Source organism: Rhipicephalus microplus, chromosome 8 (assembly GCF_043290135.1).
Source record: "Rhipicephalus microplus isolate Deutch F79 chromosome 8, USDA_Rmic, whole genome shotgun sequence".
NCBI lineage: Eukaryota > Metazoa > Arthropoda > Arachnida > Ixodida > Ixodidae > Rhipicephalus > Rhipicephalus microplus.
This window is the reverse complement of record NC_134707.1, coordinates 65,252,869-65,271,757: the sequence shown is the minus strand read 5'-3', so window position 1 is coordinate 65,271,757 and position 18,889 is coordinate 65,252,869. Positions and strand designations below refer to the sequence as shown.

The 18,889-nt window shown below is 42.8% G+C and overlaps 1 protein-coding gene across 2 annotated transcripts; it reads left to right on the top strand.

The window, feature by feature from the left end:
- The first annotated feature begins 1,147 nt into the window (after window positions 1-1,147).
- LOC119164538 (15-hydroxyprostaglandin dehydrogenase [NAD(+)]-like) lies at window positions 1,148-17,962 on the top strand. 2 transcript variants are annotated; one of them, XR_012885664.1, is made up of 8 exons: window positions 1,148-1,378; window positions 4,888-5,011; window positions 5,531-5,637; window positions 11,500-11,596; window positions 12,824-12,900; window positions 13,369-13,523; window positions 16,016-16,903; window positions 17,074-17,962. XR_012885664.1 is itself a non-coding variant. In XM_037416752.2 (7 exons), exons 1-7 carry the CDS (start codon window positions 1,280-1,282, stop codon window positions 16,131-16,133), a joined length of 777 nt encoding a protein of 258 aa, XP_037272649.2. In that variant the 5' UTR covers window positions 1,149-1,279; the 3' UTR covers window positions 16,134-17,962. The 2 variants fall into 2 exon arrangements, 1 of the variants encoding a protein (XP_037272649.2); XM_037416752.2 differs by having other exon boundaries at window positions 1,149-1,378; window positions 16,016-17,962.
- Window positions 17,963-18,889: the final 927 nt, after the last annotated feature.

The following is an 18,889-nucleotide window of genomic DNA, read 5'->3' as shown; positions in this document are numbered from 1 at the left end:
TAAACAAGCTTGAAATAATCATTTACAGCTCGTGAAATATCATTGGCTTCGCAGACCTGAGTAATTTCCTGCGAACACATTTCACCGTTTTTGCCGAAGTCCATTTATAACTTGACAGTTCATTTCCTTGGTTCCCCTCATGGCAAACATGTAGCAATAGCAGCGACATATTCCTTTGGCACAGTGAACTTTCCCCAAGAGTAAGATGACAATTGGACAAGAATGCTCGTTGTCATAGCAATCGGTTTCATAAATGTCGAAGCCGAATTCGCTTATGTTTCTAAACAATGACTCATATCCGTTCAGCCCACAGGTCGCGAGGCCGAATCCTGACCATGGCGACCACATTTCTAATGGAGGCGAAAATTCTTTAGACCCGTGTGCTTAGATCTAGGTGCACGTTAAAGAACCTCAGGTGGTGGAAATTTCCGGAGTTCTCTACTAGGGCGTCTCTCATTATCAAATGGTGGGCTTGGAACGTTAAACCACAATAACAGCATAGTCGTTGAGTTGGGTTCACAAATACTACAGCAGCGCAATATCTATGAACTTCGTCTTATCTATTTTCTACAGTATCTCAAAGCAAAGTAAATTTAAATGGGAAGTTCTCCCTATTGACTATTTTACTGCACCCTCAGTTTACGTCAAGCTATTGATATCTCGGTTGGCTACCTCTATTTACTATCTTGTGTGACACGGTGGACTTATTTAGTCAATTGCACTGATTCTAGACGCTTTGTGCCTTCCGTAGTGCTCTTTTGTCACCCACCCCAACATTACTGCTCTATTAAGCCATTGTCAGACTATTAAGGTCCATTGAAATTTTAATAATCAGTTCCACTCGCTCTAAATAATATAGAAAATGAAGGACGAAGTACCACATACGAACATCTTGCATAACTTCTCTTGGACATACAAACTGCAGAAAGAAGCTGCAGTATCAACTGTCGAGTATTCATTGGTGATCATGTCGAAGATTTTTTTCTTTTTCAGCAAAGTAGTAGGAATCACGAAATACACGAATAGGCCGTGGCAATGAAGCCTTAGCCACTCCCTCAAGTCAAAGGCTTTCAACAGCCTAGACGCGCCTATTATCAGCTGCGAACGATATCTTTTCCCTCGCTGGCCTCCCCCGCCGGAGCTTCCCTTGAGCACCCTCTATACCAAGTGCGCGATAAAACGCAGCGTTGCTAAAAGTGGGACAACACGGCTCACGTTTTCGTCGACAGCGAAGACTTCCCGCTGTTGCAGTGGCAAGTACGTCGGAGATAGTTCAGCCATGAGCGACGATTTCAGCGGAAAAGTGGCCCTGGTCACTGGCGGAGCCATGGGTCTAGGAAAAGCAATCACAGATCGCCTTCTTCAGCAAGGCTGCCGGGTAAGGCCGTACGTGGCTTCTCTATAACGAAGGACGCGAGCGTTCACACCCCTCTCACTCCAGGTGGCTTCTCTTGTTGCATCGAGTGGAATGAATTGCTCTTAGTTGATTTTATGCACGTTTCGTCCACACGTGGGTCATGCAAATTTTCTTGTGCACCTAAGCAGCGAGTACACTGTAATATAGGTAGTTCACCTGTTTTGACGAGTTGCCTCATACCTGATGAGGACCATGCCAGCGCTAAAGAAACGGAGATGCCAACAAGATGCGGGTACAGGGCAAACCTCATGTATTTCTGCAATTTTGTTGCAACTACTATCTTCAAGTTCTTCCCTGTGCAGTTTCCCACATAGCTTATCTGTGACATCCCTTCCCAAACAAAAAAACAAAAAAACAAGAGAGCGGGGATACTCAAAAATTCTACAGGGTATAACAACAGTTGTGGTGCTCTACAGCTGGTTCGAAGGTTAAGGGTTCGATCTTGGCCACGGCGATTTCGTTTCGACAGAGGCGAAGTGTCAAACACTCGTGCATGGTGTCATGTTAGTGCACGTTCAAGAACACTAGGTAATCAAAATTCTTGGATCTCTATGTAACGTCGTCCCTCAGGATTGTATATTGCTTTTGAGATGTAATACCCCAGATTTTATTACACATTTGAAATGAAGTAGTAACTTGGCATATGAGAAAAAAATTATTTCTGTATTGTCGACGTAGGTAAACGGCTATGCGAGTTAAAATACAGGCGTGTAATATTGTGTATTAAGTGCAAACTTTAGGTGACTGGATGGGACGGGAAGCAACAGACCCAAGCGCTAACTTTCTGTGGTGTCTTATTTGATGCCGGATCGAAAATGCGTACAAGTAGATACACTGAGGCAATCGCAGTCATGGAGGCGCCTAGGAATGGGAGGTCCTTTCTTTTTGATGGTAATGAAGGTCTGTCGACAAAATCGTCGTTTAGCTTATGCATCTTGGAGTATCTGGTAATAAGCCGCAGGAATTTAGCTTGGTGATTCCGTAAATCAAACACTTATGACAAATTATCGAACACCTTCACTTGTTGCAAGAGCCAGATTTCTGGTTGATAAGAAAAAGGTATTCATGAAAGGCATCCCAACGTGCTCGATGGACACATAACGGTAGTGATACGATAGCATATCTTGTGCGATAAGCGCCCCTTCTGGCGAAAGTGAACTTCAGACTACGGGTGTGGGACACGCAGAAGAAAGCGTAGCGGAAGGCTCCGTGATAGCGTTGAATGGGTGGTGAATAATGCGACACCTTCGAAATAGAACAGCTCACGTATCTTGAAACACTTTTTCAGCTCTCGGAAAAATGTCATTGCCACGTTTTCCTGAGATATCACAGTACGTTGCATGGAGATATTTTGAACTCAACACAATTACACACGCTCTAGGGTCTATGTTTCCTTTTCCCAAACAGAGTAATTTCTTGAAATGAGGGCATTTTAAACTGCATTGTAGGGCTGATATTTCACGAATTCACCTAAGTGTATTCCCGGGGACTCTTCTCGAAGGTGGCACCAGAATTTTTTTTTATTAAGGTGCCACAAACAATCAAGTTTCTTTGATTTATTTATTTATTTATTTACTTTTTATTTATTTATTGATTGATTGATTTATTGGTTGATTGATTGATTGATTGATTGATTGATTGATTGATTGATTGATTGATTGATTGATTGATTGATTGATATGTAGTGTTTAACGTCCCAAAACCACCATATGATTATGAGCGACGCTGTAATGGAGGGCTCCATAAAGTTCGACCATCTGAGGTTCTTTAACGTGCACTCAAATCTGAGCACACGAGCCTACAACATTTCCGCCTCTATCGGAAAGGCAGCCGCCGCAGCCAGGATTCAATCCCATGACCTGCGGGTCAGCAGCCGAGTACCTTAGCCACTGAACCACCGTGGCGGGGTAATCAAGCTCCTTTGTGTGGATAAAAATGCACAAAGACGCATTGAGCTTTGCCTGTGCTTGTTCAGAGAGAAAGTGGTCGAGGTTGTGAGAATACCTCGCGTAACGAAGTTGCCTTTCCGCACCTTCACTAAACTAGCTCCTATCTTGCTGATTATGTTAACCACAGTGCTCTATGCCCCAATTCCTGGTACATATTACATCATTACGTGTTTTTGTTTTCCACGATGCCAAACTCAATTACCAGTCCTTTATGATAGGGTTTCAAGGAGAGGACTTGATAGTCTAACCGAAAAGGGGAGTTCTTCAGTTTTCATAGATATTTGTACAAGGAACACGGCGCACAGAACCTGTTTGTATTTTAGTTAAAGCAAGCATTCGTCCAATGTTGCAAGACACGCTTTAAATGTGCTATTGAAGGTGAAGTCTCTTATGTCTATTTTGCGGGTCAGAGTATTCTGCCATCTGTGAAGAAGGCGCCTATTTTTCTGCAGGTATTATGTTGCATCATCTTTCTTATTGTGAATTAAAGCCTAGACAAAGATTTAATATTTGCATAGGACACCGATGAGTCACGTGCGCTTGGTATACTGCCACGAATATCAGAATTTGCATAGCATATGTTCCACTTTGTTAACCTAAAATATCTCTGTTTATGCTTCTAAAATGTTTCACATTCTTAGCAGTAGTAATGAAGAAATTCAAACAACAAGCTCATGCTGCAAAAATAAAGTGCGTGCCAATTCAGATGCAAGGAATGATACTTCCAATGTGTTGAAACATATAGTAGCGCTATGCAAGTTGAACATCTTTAGCAGTGTCATTCGAAATCTGATGAACGCGCCGGCGAGAAACTCATTCTGTCGCAGAGAAAAGCTATGTAACAATTATTGTAATAAAGTTAACTATTAGTGGAAACTTGGAGTAAGTATTAGTGGAAACTAAGCGTTATGTAAACATGATGATGGTTTCATTTTCCTCAAGTCCAGGGAATATATGTACAATGTGGATCACTATAAACAAGCATGGCTGTCCGTTCACTGCGGCTCGTATGGCTGGCGGCCAATATTTTCAGAGTGTTCTATTGTTGCTAGATGCAGGGATCGTACCACACGCGAGATCATAGAGGCAGAAAAGATTCGCTCATTGAAAGATACTTGTGTTAGCACCCCTTCTGTCGCGCTCACAGATAAGGAAAAGTTCTTCCTTTGCTTGTCAATGTGATGTACTTATGCATTTTCATTGTGTTTCGTGCATGACTGGTGCGACTGGTAACTGTATAGAAGCGAATACGTTCACAAGAAATAAATTGTTGGCAGTTCAGCACTCTGTCTCGTCTCTTCTCCTGTCCCCTCCTTTCCTGTCGTTTGCGCTGGTAAGCAACCTTTATGATGTTATACCAACACGCCCAATCTCACTGTCTCTTGAATTTTCACAACACTGCACACTATCACTACTTTAGATGTAGCCTCCAACTGCCGCACTTAGTTATCTAAGCATATAGTTCGGCTACGCATGGCCCTGTGTTTACACAAGTCCACATGCTTCTCTGTCATTCCGCAGGTTGCGTTCATTGATTTGAATGAACGTGTTGGATTGGGCACGGAGCGTACCTTCAAAGAGACATATGGAGAGGACCGCGTCATATTCATGAAATGTGACGTAACTAACGATGAAGATTTCGAAGGTATGTTTTTTTTTTCCTTTTGACAAATAACAGAGGCACAAATACTGTTTCTTTCAATGTCTTATGCCGGATTGTAATGTACCGTCGGTGTCATCACTGCAATAGGAGTAGAATTTGCCTAACTGAAGGTCATAATTAGTTAAAATTTGTTTCTTGCATGTTTTGCACCAACACCACCATATGGCTACGAGGCTTGCCTTACTAGGTGACGACGCAGTGGCTTTCGCCACCTTTGCACCTTGCATGTACCCCCAAATTATATTATTCAAGGGCCTATCTTGTCTTCGTCGAAATGCTGTCACAAAAACGTGAGGTGCGGATGGAGTGGGGTGGGGGTAAGTCAAGCACGCCTTAGCAGAGAACCTGGGTCGCTAACTACCATGACAAACACCACAATTTATGCATCGTTCGGAAACACCAAGGATGATTACACTTGTTCGCAGAGACATGTGATGAATAATGAGGAACATACCTGTAGGACCATTAACTGACATTGCTCCATTTCCTTGTGTAAGGAAGATTGTTTCGTTCGTGTGAAGAAGAAATTTGGACGCTTGGACATTATGGTCAACAACGCCGGTTACGCCGGTGAAGAACGGTGGCGAAGGATATTTGAGATAAACACGGTAAGTAGTTCGATCTTCGAAGCTGCGCAGCCTATTTTCATGTGTGTAAGAGAATGCATTGTTTCCTGCGTTGCTTTTTGTACGTGTGACGTTGATGTAAGCGCACTAGAAAACTGTTCTCTAATCCGAGAAGTTAGACCCCTATTCGCGAAATCCTCAAGATTTGAAATTGATCGAATGAGTAAACATTATTGATAAACGTGGTTTGGGAGGCCATAAAGGGACACTTAAGGGCGAAACCATTTTTCGCGTATTATTAAAGTGTGATTTCATTATCCCAAAAACGCCACTTTTACCGTGTAACCACGCAGGGCGTATGTTGCGCCCTGCGTGGTTTGTATTGATGAAAACGAAATGAATTGACATCTATGGGTGACGTACAGCCAGCATACGACGTTTCAGAACTTTTGAGTGAGACAATGTCATGATACTGCGAAAAATACACATTAAAGTTTTTGACATCACGCGCAGATATGTCTGCTCTAAATTTAAAAATGGAACTTCAGCCTCGCTATCCGATAGTTACGCATGTGGCATTAGAGCTCCCAGAGTGCACTTCGTCAATGTAAACCGTGTCATTGTTTTTTGTTAGTGTTCCTTTATCTAAACCATTTTTCACGCACACCATAGGTGCAATAGGAACAAAATATTCCTGTTCTTAAATTGGCGCGGTATCATTGCAGTTTTTGACCAAAACTACTCGTTGTCATAACGTTAAAACTACCAACAGCCTTTAAGAGAGGCAACTCGAATTGACGTCATGCTATAAACGTGCCATTCTCTTTAGGATGTACAAATCTTGTCGCTTACCAAGCCGCTAAGCAGTAGACGTCAGCTTCGTCAAAAAGAACAATCTCATAACTTTTTTGTTTTTTTTGCAAATTTAGCATTGACCTCATCAAATAGAGAGTAACAAAACAGTCTGTTAATTAGCACTCAATATTTACGAAGATTGTGCAACTGTGTAAATCTAACTATATATATATATATATATATATATATATATATATATATATATATGTGTGTGTGTGTGTGTGTGTGTGTGTGTGTGTGTGTGTGTGTGTGTGTGTGTGTGTGTGTGTGTGTGTGTGTGTGTGTGTGTGTGTGTGTGTGTGTGTGTGTGTGTGTGTGTGTGTGTGTGTGTGTGTGTGTGTGTGTGTGTGTGTGTGTGTGTGTGTGTGTGACGTATTAAGGCATGGTAGTAGCCGATGAGGAAGAAGTCAGCAGAGAATAAACATGGAGTATGAGCCAGGCCACGTCGCCCATTCTTTATAGCGTCACACGAGTCGACAGGATGGAGACCTGCCTGCCCCTTCATCAGTCACTCATCATCGACGCAGTTCCCCAGAAGACATTCACTACCCATACATTCACTACCCCCCTGACCATACATTCACTACCGAATGGTCGTAACAGGAGATGGTCACGAACTTCAGCGACTACGTCACCGGTGAGGCATTTAAGTTTTACCTCACCCACATATTCGACAACGACGAGTCTTGGCAAAAGATAAAAGAAGAAATGATCATCTGGTTTCAAGACTATAATGAAGAGTCAGTTACAACCAGCCATATCGATGCATTCAAATTCAGTAATCACATTCATACGCAGCCTTCACGCGTTCGAGCACAGAGCAGAAGTTTACAATGCCCGTCAGGCAAAGTCAGTCATCTGCTCATAGAAAGACATCCCAGCCGTTTTTCTACAAGGCCGAACCTACCACCTGGTTTCCCATCTTCACAAATGTCACCAACGCTAACCTCTTCCACACACAAATCAAGACAATACACAAATCAAGACAATATTCAAGCACCCAATGTACTTGACTCGTCGTCTTGCTTACGTAAGCCACCACCTGGTTTTGTGCCAAGTAGCTTGTCTGGTGCTCGTTACTCTCATCGCACCCCTCAAGATATCGCCGCATACACAACAGACCACCTGAAATATCGGCCAAATAACTTGTCAAGCCACTGCCATTCCGAAAGCGGTTGTACTTCAGGAACGCTTGGCTCAATTCTCCCGCAAAGAAACAAACATACGGAATCGAAACCACGTCAAGCCATGTTTGCGGTGATGTCATCCTCAGGAACCGGAACAACCGAAATTCGAAGCAGTAAGGAGTCACCATTGTATGCAAGTCTCGCCGATAAAGACGAAAATGTATCTACTGCTTTCCTTGACACAAATAATGCTTGCATCCCACTCGTAAATAATGCTGGTACTACCGACAGCGTCTCCTTATTCAACGATGATCACCACCCGCAATTTTCTCGACACCATCACCAAATCAAGAAAAGACGAGGACGAATGAAAACTTCAACGGAAGCACGCTCACAACTTGAACAACTTAAAAAATTAAGAAGTTTGATCCAAGGGCCATTTCAAGAAAAAAGACGTTTCCGGGTGAAGGAACGTCGCCACAGACGCTCTCTACGCCAGCGGTTACACAGATGACAACAACACGGAAAACGCCCATTAATACGCGGAGCAACTTCTTCCATGCCACCAGTACACAGGCATTTAGCCGTCACCATCTCTCAAAAAGCACGCATACTAGATACAATGCATCTGTCACCGCCACGACTCAGAATCCAGCGCATTAGACATCCAACCTTCCAACGCTACAAGTACTCCCAACCTTGTTCGTTTTTCGCTACTATCCAGGCTGTGTCATCATCATTTTCCACGTCGAATGCATGGTTATGCTCTCCAGAACGCAACAGCCAACCTCGCCCACCTGAGGTCTCCTAGATGTCACTGGACTGCCTTCCCTGTGAATGTTTTTGTGCAAGTGCGTAGAACTACCGTGTTACATGGAACTATAGACTCTATTTTGTGATATTTTTTCCTATGATAAGACACCACTTGTTCATGCTTCATAGTTTGTAGCTCGCGCATTCTTGCGGGGGGGAGGGGGAATCATGTGACGTATGAAGGCATGGTAGTAGCCGATGAGGAAGAAGTCAGCAGAGAATAAACATGGAGTATGAACCAGGCTACGTCACCCATTCTTCATAGCGTCACACGAGTCGACAGGATGGAGACCTGCCTGCCCCTTCATCAGTCACTCATCATCGACGCTGTTCCCCAGAAGACACCCTGACCATGCATTCACTACCGAATCATCGCCTAGAAGGACAACGACCGGCACCATGACCGAACCATCGGCTGACCTCAACATCCCCAAGTACACCGGATCAGCGGACGACGGACCCGTACAGGACTGGTTCAACCTATTCGAGGTCCACGCCGCCGCTGCATCATGGTCAGAACGGGAAATGATCATCAACTTCACTGACTACATCTCCGGTGAGGCATTCAAGTTTTACCTGACACACATATTCGAAAACGACGAATCATGGCAAAAGATCAGGGTAGAGATTATTACCCGTTTCAAAGAATACGATGAAGACCTGTTCATACCTCATCAGCGGAAGGCTTTTCAACTGACCCATCACAGTTACGCGAAGTCTTCCCGCAGTAAGCCTATTTTCCCAATGAGATCTCAGAGAAAATATACCGCCATTGTACCATCAAATGACTCTTCCGAAAAAACGTCACGCATTCGAACACCGACTGGTAACGGGCACGTCGCAACAGACAAGGTAAAGCGTCCGTATACCGAAAGGAATCCAGAAAATTTCGCCAAAAAACTGAACCTAAACTCGCCTTTCCCAAGAGCAATAAAACTGGCGTTTTCAACGTGTTCACTGCACCACAACACTTCAGATTTTACAGAACTACCCAAATGCCTTGATGCATCGTGTCATACACAAGGCCCAAACGGTTTCGAGCGTGTGACGGAATTTACGTGTGACGAGCTGGTGAATCCTTGCAATACCAGCCCCCACCCTGACGTTCCCGACCAGGGTCGTTCGACAGACATTGTCAGCCTAACTACGCTGCAAAAAGAAAAACATACGCCATCAGAACCACCTGAAGCCATGTCTGTTGTGCTCTCATCGTCAAGTGACAACACACATGTGAGTCGAAGCACTGCAGGAATTTCGAATCCACCAACGCCGGCGCATTGTCAACTGACCGAAGCATTTACAATGAAGGATGACTCACAACCATCTTGGGAGCGTTCTCATCAGCCTGTCACGCTGCTTTCATCGCAGGACAAGCCTAGCAGTACAGTGTCGACTACCGACAATCTACTGATCACATCACCATCTAAAAAAAAAGCAGACTCATATACTCATGTTCCTGAAAGAGGCTCATCTGACGAACTTTCACAAGAAGACGAGCAATTTCAACAAAGGCAACTCCACGAACTCCAAGAACTGCAACGGCTACTCGAACAAGAACAACGATCAAGCTAAACCTCCTCACGAGTACACTTGTGGCTGAAATATCATCAGAGACAACATCAATTAAAGAAGCAAAGACGAAGTCGATGCCTAAGCCATCTTCGCAGAAAGCAACGTCGACAAAGTTTTCTGCACCAGTTCTCAACGCCGTGTCTACGATTCAACAAACTGAGAGAAGACCACAGAAAGCTACGAAAGAGACGTGCAGCTACCACGTGTAAAATGAAGGAACAAAAGGCATCATACCATCAGCTTCGGTTCTCGCACATGCAGGCTGCAAGCACTCGTTCTGTCTCAGCCACGACACAGAAAGCAGCGTCTACGACGGAGAACTTCGTGCCTACGACATCGGACTCTCAAATGCTACAAGTACTTCAACCCTTGTTCATCCATGACGAGAATCGCTGTGTCATCAGTAATTTCTACGTTCAAGGCGGGCTTCAGTTGGCCAGAACGCAACAGTCAACCTCGCCCGCCAGAGTTGTCATAAAATTCATCGGACTGCTCAATCGGCCTTTAAGAATTTGTGAGATTGTGGAACTCCGTCTGTACGTGAAACTGTGAATTTGGGCATTGTTTTGTTCATTCACTTCTTTAATTTGTTATAGTTTGTAATCAGTGCCATCTTTCGGGTTGAGAGGGAATCGTGTGATGAATGAAGCGATGGTCGGTAGAGGCAGAGAAGAAAATAAGTGAGAGAATAGAATAAACATGTCGTATGAGCCAGGCCACGTCGCCCATTCTTCATAGCGTCACACACACACACACACATATATATATATATGTATATATATATATATATATAGGCCATAACAGGTGAGCAGTCTTGCAGATGCTATGATTGCTCATCATAGTAAAAAAAACTCTAATACAGAACATAAAAGCAACATCAACCCGGCACTTTGTACATCAGCAATATTTACACAACCTAATAAACAAAATACAAGTGCATACAAAATGACTAGTTTATCAATAGGGCCGCTTACATGGCTGTTTACAGAACACACAAGTAGAGCATACTGGTTGCATTACCATTGTCATTGGGTATTTAAAGAAGCTAAGAATTGTTCCCTATATATATATATATATATATATATATATATATATATATATATCTTCTATGACAAAGCACACGCCTACAGAATTCAAGTCTGTAATTTTTTACAATATTCTTTTTAAATAGCTGAAATTCAAGCAGCTTCGTCATTCAAATATGAATATTGTTGGGCTTTAGTGAATGAATATTCACAAAACTTTGATAGCTACACCTTTACTCAAATGAACCATCTCTACATAAACCCTCGCGACGCCTCTAGCGTCCCTGAGTGAACGTTTGATGTCTTCACAACTTCCCCAATTTTCCACATCTCTAACTGTCCCATTCTTTGGGGCACCAAAGTGCACACCATCTTATACGAGAAGCTAGGCATGCTTGAAGTAGTGTACCGCATAAAGTAGAGTACCACATAACCTTTATTAACTCTGAATACGTTTTAAGTATGCCTATTGACACTTTTTTGTGTGGTTGCTTGACATAATTATCTTCAAGATGGCAGTGTACTTCGGAACCCTCCTGGCGCTAAAATATATGGGAAAGGACAGAGGTGGAGAAGGTGGCTACGTTATCAACGTCGCATCTATCGCAGGTACGTAATGAAATGTTTTTACGCAAGCACACGTACCTGTCATCATTGACAATCCTGTATGTGGTTGCTGCCAGTACAAACGGCGGCAGGTGGAAAAATATGTCGTATTGTTCCGTGAGCTACTTCCATCACCGATGTAAATTATTTCACTAAGGTTAGTCATCTTGTTTGAGTACGTTACTCGGTCATGTGTTTAGTGTCTACATAAGCTGTTTCTTCTATTATATCACTTGCCGAGCACTGATTGTGCAGGAATTCGCGCGTGAGTCAGGCATATGCTCGCGCCTTTAGCCCTGACCCCTTCGGTTTTCTGTGAGAAAACTGCCAGAAGGTGGGAGATTAAATGCGTGTGCAGTATGAGAAACAGCTATAGGACCGGAGCAATTGTCAGTATGCTAAGCTTCTAGCCACGTGGTTATCAGGCGTGAGCAGGCGAATCGAGGCTTGTTAACTTTCCCTAAAGAAAACAGATTTGACCTCGCGTTTATAGACACTTTTTCATGCGAGTATTTTCGTGTTTATGCGTGGGCTTCTTCTTTGTTTGTTTGCTTTTTTTAATTCCTCTTCTTTCTCTTTTTCTAAGTTCCTTTCTTTCTTTCCTCTTTGTCTCCCCTTCCCGAAGGAGAGCAGGCAGGTGTTGTGTCCCTGTGGGTGGTAGTTGTCAGCCTGTTTCCTCCCTATTTCATTTTTGTCGTCGTGTTTTATTATTATTAAATATAATATTATAAATAAATAATAATTTCGACCACCACCAGGTGGTCGAAATTTCCAGAGCCCTCCACTACGGCGTCTCTCATAATTATATGGTGGTTTTTGGACGTTAAACCCTACATATCAATCAAATCATTACTCCAACAGAAATTCCAGCTACGTTTCTGTTGCCGAATAAAATACCCCCTTCGGTATTAAAACTAATCATTGTGATTACGATAATTCAAAAAACACGTGCAAGAAAATATATTGGTTATCGTTTTATTTATTTATTTATTTTTATTTATTTATTTGCACCGATGACTTCCCATTATGCCCTACTACTGGAGAACTTTAGCCGTGCACCGACGGTTACGAAAGCCATTCCGATGACACAAGCGAGCAGAGATACTCTTAGGCTTATTTCGAGTATCACGTATTTAAAACAGTAAAGTCGCTGGAAATGTTTGCACAGTCGAACAAGATCCCCTGTGGAACATCTAGATTGAGCATTTAGGACGTAAACTTGCCTTTCAGGATTAATAGTCTGCCCTCCCATACCTGCCTACAACGCATCCAAGTACGGCGTCATCGGACTCACAAGGGCATTTGGGGTAAGCATGGCACATTTTTTTACCTACTAGTACAGTCAAATCTGTTAACATTTAAGGTTTCTTCTGTGTCCTTACGCATATATTACTGAGCTCACCTGTTAATGAGATCGAACAAAAATGATGTCCAGGAAAGGGTTCGAGGTATTATTAGAAACACTTGTAATGTATATTTGAAGAATACAAAAAGGGCACCAAGAGATAACCTGCCGTGAGCAGAGAACGAACCTGCGACCTTGGAATAAATCATTCAAGGCTCTACCGTTTGAGCTACTATGGCAGCTATCCAACCGTCATCTTTATGTGGTATATATCAGCAGTAAACGTGGGAGCGAGCCAATACTACAAAACACAGCATAATACAGATAAACACTGTTGTAAGCCTGCTTAACGCAAGTCAGTTTTCTAGTCCATTTCTAACTGGTCATAGCCGATCAAATATTTTGTCATTCTCAATCATTATATTTGCAGACTGATCTGTACTATTCCCGCACGGGAGTGAAAGTGAGCTGCCTGTGCCCTGAACCCATGGAGACAGACTTGTGGCGTGGCATAACCACTTTCTGTCAGGAAATAGCCCTAAACACACCTTACATCACAGAAAACTACAGCAGTGGTGTCCAAAGGTGGGGAAACTGCAACAGTTTTGCATGATCCATGCGCTATGAGTGGCATTTCCGAGCGCAACTCCCAAGTGCTCGTTCCTGCGTTGAGCGCCATCGTCATTGTACGCGTAACTGATAAAGCTTGAGCTGTCTTCGCACGACGGACGAAATCGTGATTAGATTCCGGGGATCGCGTACTACGTCACCATACGTCACCCGTTCTCGCATCCTTACTTCGGTCTTCGCGGAGTGCTTCGTGAAACAACCAAAGCCCGATTCACAGTTGGGATCCTCGGAAATCTATGCTGAAATGCTCGCTTGTATCGCAAATTCTCCCCCGTCGTATGAATGCTGGCTGCAAAAGAATCAGAATCACGTCATACGTCACGTGATTGATCCATTCACGATTACTTCCGTCGTGTGAATACAGCTTAACAAGGACGGAAGGAGTGAACAGAATACAGCCGCAAGGAGTTTGCCATCATGAGAGCCCGCTAGACACTGCGTTAGCATCTATGCCTTGCGAATGCACGTACTTCCTATGACAGCACAACGCATGCATCTCGCGACCGGGCTAAGAAACTGGGTTGACCGGGTAAGCTTGGGAGAACAGGACGTACGTATAGGTGGAAGGAACATTTCGAGTGTGTAACCTTGTGACGGACTGTTATACCAGTCCAGCGTAGCGTTCACGTCAGTCAGTGATGGTGGAAGTTGACGACGTTTAAGAGTACTACTAGTGACGCCAAGTTTCCCTTGTTTCGTTGATGCAATATCCGATCATTCTATATTTCCACTTGCACCGCACCGCGTCACCTTGATACGCGCTCATTTCCTCAACTCCCCAAATCAAAACCGCTAAATCACTGCGCTGAAAAGACGCATCAGGTAGAGTAGCAATATTGGCTGCAGTTTTTTGCTTCTTCAGAAACGTCTCTGAAACGTTCAGTCATGCGCAAAATGTAAGTTATCGCCCCTCTTTCTCTTTTTATCTGAAACGATCTCATACAGACCAGCTCTTAAACGTAGAAGCCTCAGAGCATTCGTTAGACCGAGAGTGTACGCCAATGTACGCCAATGTAATCCTAACTGTGTTAAGAATTGCAATCCAACCTTTCAAACATTCTCTGTAACCATTGCAACACAACTGTCACAAAATGAAGAGATTACCTCACATATTATTCTTATTACGCTGCGTTTTGCAATGCCAATGCTCTTTGCTAAAGTGCAACTAAGTATTCAACATAGCTGATCATCTAAAGCGTTCTTTCGGCGTTTCTGGTGAACTTGAGTGGACGTTCAAACAAAAATAGTGTCCTTACAGATTGCTTCATTGCATATGTCAGAATTTCAATGGCACACAATTTCGATCAGCAGTGAAATATATGTGACTTTTCAGCAATACCATGTTAGAACTTTGTCATGTGCTCAACGCTCATTGCTGTAATCATCCATAGGACGAAGTGTTCACAATGTAATTGTGTGTATTTTAAGTGTTTCGGCGAGGTTGATGTAGTGTATTATGCTGGGCGTTTAATTAATCTGGAATAATTCATAAGATGCACGCACCTACCCCGTATCTTTTGATATGATTAAGTGCTCTCCCTCAGTCTCGCTTCAGGATAGTCAGCTCTAGGCACGTGGAAAGGTCTCTCCCTTTTAAGAGGAGGACAAGTCACGCACTATTCCCACTACAACTTCCACCACGCCGTGGATTCTCGTGATGTGTATTAAGCAAATTTTTAATGGACAACTTCTACGCCATAATAACTTTGCCTTCCATGTATACAGGCCATGGGCACTTTTGTATTTGGCGCATGGATCTAATACTTCGGAATTCATACTGTATCACATAAACTATCTTTGTTAATAATAGTAACAACAACAACAACAAATAATAATAATAATAATAACATAATAATATTAATAATAATGATATTAATAATAATAATAATAATATAAAATAAATGCTTTATTTTCCATTGGTAGTTTAATGGAAAACAGCTGCAGGTAAAAGCTTCTCTCCGAAAGAGGCAGCTTGACAAAGACCCACAGTCACCTTTTAGAACGACAGCAGTGGCAAACAGTCAGCAATGTGAACTAAAAAAAGCAACAAAACAAATCAATTACAAATTTTGAAAATAAAAATTGCAACCCTGATAACAACACAGCAACTGCAAAGAAATATTAAAAACTAAACTTGTAGACTTCAAATTGCGCGAGCATAGTTTGTGAAGTAATTTAAACGGTACGTGTTTGAACAATTGGATAGCATTTTTTCTCGAAGAAAAAATTGTGTCTGGACATTTAGACCCAAAATAAACTGAAATTTTGTGGATGCGAATGTAACCTACCATTTCTACGTTTCGGAGCTATCATAAGAGTAACTCTTTGTTTGTATCCCGTATTTTTTGTTTGCTTGTTATACAGAAACTTCCTATTCTTGACCAAAAAGTTTCGTTCATGCATATATAATCACAGTCTGTTTTACCTTTCTTCATATATTTTTTCAGACCTGAGAAAGTCGCCGAGGGAGTGATTAAACTAATTCAAGATGGCTTCAATGGTGCGGCACTTCTTTCCCTTCATGATGAAGGACTAGTGTATCATGAATTTGCGAGTGTCAGATGATTCTACCCAGCGTTGTGCGCCACACGGATTTCCAATATGTGCAAATTTCTGTCGTTCACATCTGATTCACAGAGTATTTATGAGGACATTAATCACTGAACTTCAATTGCAGAAATGTTTAAGGGCGGGTGCACTCGCACTTAATTTACTACTGAGAAAATACACAACTCAGATGCTTACGCTGGTACCCAGCGCGCCCCTGAACTAAGGGCATAAAATAGACGATGCTGTTTTGCTCACGTACAAACACAAAAGAATAAATACGTGAGACTATCTGAAGTCGCTGCTCTTCATTGTGCACTGTACAGACACACGCATCAAACGACCAAGTTATGCTATAGTTCTCATTTTGTGAACCACTCTGACATGCCCCACATCTAAGCACAGAAGTATGAGTCACACTATTGAGAGAATGTCTGCAGAACACGAACGTAAACGCATTTATTCAGTTGAACATTCAGTACTCATTCAGTATTCAGTTGAATATTCAGTTGAACATTCAGGCTGCTCTAGTATAAGTACGTTTAAATTTATAAACACAGCTTTCACTTTATCTTTTTAATTTTGTAACTTCTTCTCCGAAATCGCACAAGTGGGCGAGAAACGGCTTTCTTGCTAGTCGGTGATGCAACGCATTACCCACATTACGTCAGCATCGCTTCCGCTAACATCCCAAGTAAATTCGAGCAGCGCAGAACAAGTAATGTGTGACCATTTCACAGTAAACGCACTTACTTTGTGCCGCAAGTTTCTGGCGTGGCATATCCCAGGTGTTTCCGATGGAGGCGGAAATGTTGTAGGCCCGTGTACTCAGATTTGGGTGCACGTTAAAGAACCCCAGGTGGTCAAAATTTCCGGAGCCCTCCACTACGGCGTCTCTCATAATCAAATGGTGGTTTTGGGACGTTAAACCCCACAAATCAATCAATCAATATCCCAGGTGTTCTTCAACAAGGCGTGCTATCTGAACGGATGTGTGCTCAAGATAAAAAGGCATGAAAAGTTTTTAATCACTGTTCGTCATTTTGTACAACTTCCAGTTATCCCTTATACCATCTCAAACTTAGTAACTTTCGTTCTTTTTTTTCTCAATTTGTTCTTTGTTGTCAACGGAAAGACCACCCAATTCATGGCTCATTCCTCCGAGATCAGTTAGGCAAGGTCACAAAGGAACCAAACAAGTCATGCGGGTGCTGCAAGAGACTGCAGATATGGAGCAGTTAACAAAGATTAACTTATCTTATTTGAGCCAACAGCTCTTTTACCTAACAAGCCAAAACCACTCATCATGTTGCATCTGCCCATGCGGGTGCTTTTATAGCTGATGCTCATAAGATTTAGTCACGTCTGCTGGACCGACGTGCCTTATACCTGACCCACTGCATCCGCAAGCAACCTCATCGCCCGAATGCTTCACTGCCCCTGAGAGTCAACAGCGGCTCAAAGTATACGCAAGTCACATAAACAACAGACCGCTGGGCTTAATATGTATGCAACACATTAGCAGCTGCCACATGCCGACTGCTCTCTCTCTCTCTTTCAACTACGGACAAATATGAGCACATGGAAGTAGTGCATTGACCTTAGATATCATCTCAAATTGCGTATGCGGCTCCATAATGCGGCATACTGTCGCGTCTTGAGGATGAAAAGCCTTCTTTCTTCTACCGTTTTTCAGCCCCGCTAAAATGGTGTTTTGTTGCTGCTCATCGTTCCGCGGAAAATGCGAGATTCTACAAATAGTGCAAGTACAGCATCCCTGAACAACCATATACACAAGATTGCTTTCTGTAATGTACCTTTGAGAATAAAAGAATCTAGCAACGCAAGCCTCTTTTTTTCTGCTTCTTATGTAGTCTAGTAAACGCGCTGAAAAGCAGTAATAGATGCGCAGGCTGTGTACAATGTACACGTCACGTGATGTTGCGCACTGTTCATATACGGAGCTTGTATACCACGTCCTCTTTCTGGCTACCAATGGAGATTCAAGGTGCAGTGGCGCTCGTGACCAGAGGCACTGGTTTCTTCGGCAGGGAAGTGGCTAAACATCTTCTAGAGCAGGAAACAAAGGTAAGAAAACATCACAGCCAACCGTCATCACGGGCTTTCCATCGAATCGTACCACAACGTTTCACAGCAGAGGAAAGTATGCACTGTATTTTATTCGTTATGATCACATTGCAACAAAATTTCTGCCCATCATTCGTCTTGTAGTCACAAGATTCTCTCGCATCCAAAAGTTCTACGACAATAGTGACAGCGATAGTAGCGGGCTTCTCAAATTGTTTATCGCACATTGCTCAAAACAAGGTGTGCTTCCAAAAATTTTTCGGTGTAAGACGGAGTGCTAGAAATGGAATGCGACAGATGATATTGGTGCAGTCAGGAAGCACTAACCAACTGTTAGACGCGGAATAACGCTTTAATTTTGTTAACAGGCGAAATGTATGGAGGGGAGTTTTTCTCGTGTAACACGAGAGGGTTTTATACCGGAGTCCACAAAGGCTTCAGTGAAGTATATCCGCCACGGAAATGATGGTAAAAAACGTACACATCAACTTACGAAATGCGGTCAGCACGATTGCAATCTGTGACATCTTGACCCTCGACAAGTGATCTCGGGCACGCCATTTACTTCGTCATGGTCGCGTTCTCTACTGGTTTTACAACATTGCAATTTATAGCTACCGCTTTGCTCTCACAGTGTACTTCCTAAAGGAAAGTAATTCATCGTGACCGCGAAATCTACGATTACT

Excerpts from the sequence above, each read along its gene's own strand:
- LOC119164538 (XM_037416752.2), top strand. The coding sequence starts at position 1,280 with ATGAGCGACGATTTCAGCGGAAAAGTGGCCCTGGTCACTGGCGGAGCC. Across the intron at positions 5,638-11,499 it reads GGATATTTGAGATAAACACG|ATGGCAGTGTACTTCGGAAC; the intron begins GTAAGTAGTTCG and ends ATTATCTTCAAG. Across the intron at positions 13,524-16,015 it reads TACAGCAGTGGTGTCCAAAG|ACCTGAGAAAGTCGCCGAGG; the intron begins GTGGGGAAACTG and ends ATATTTTTTCAG.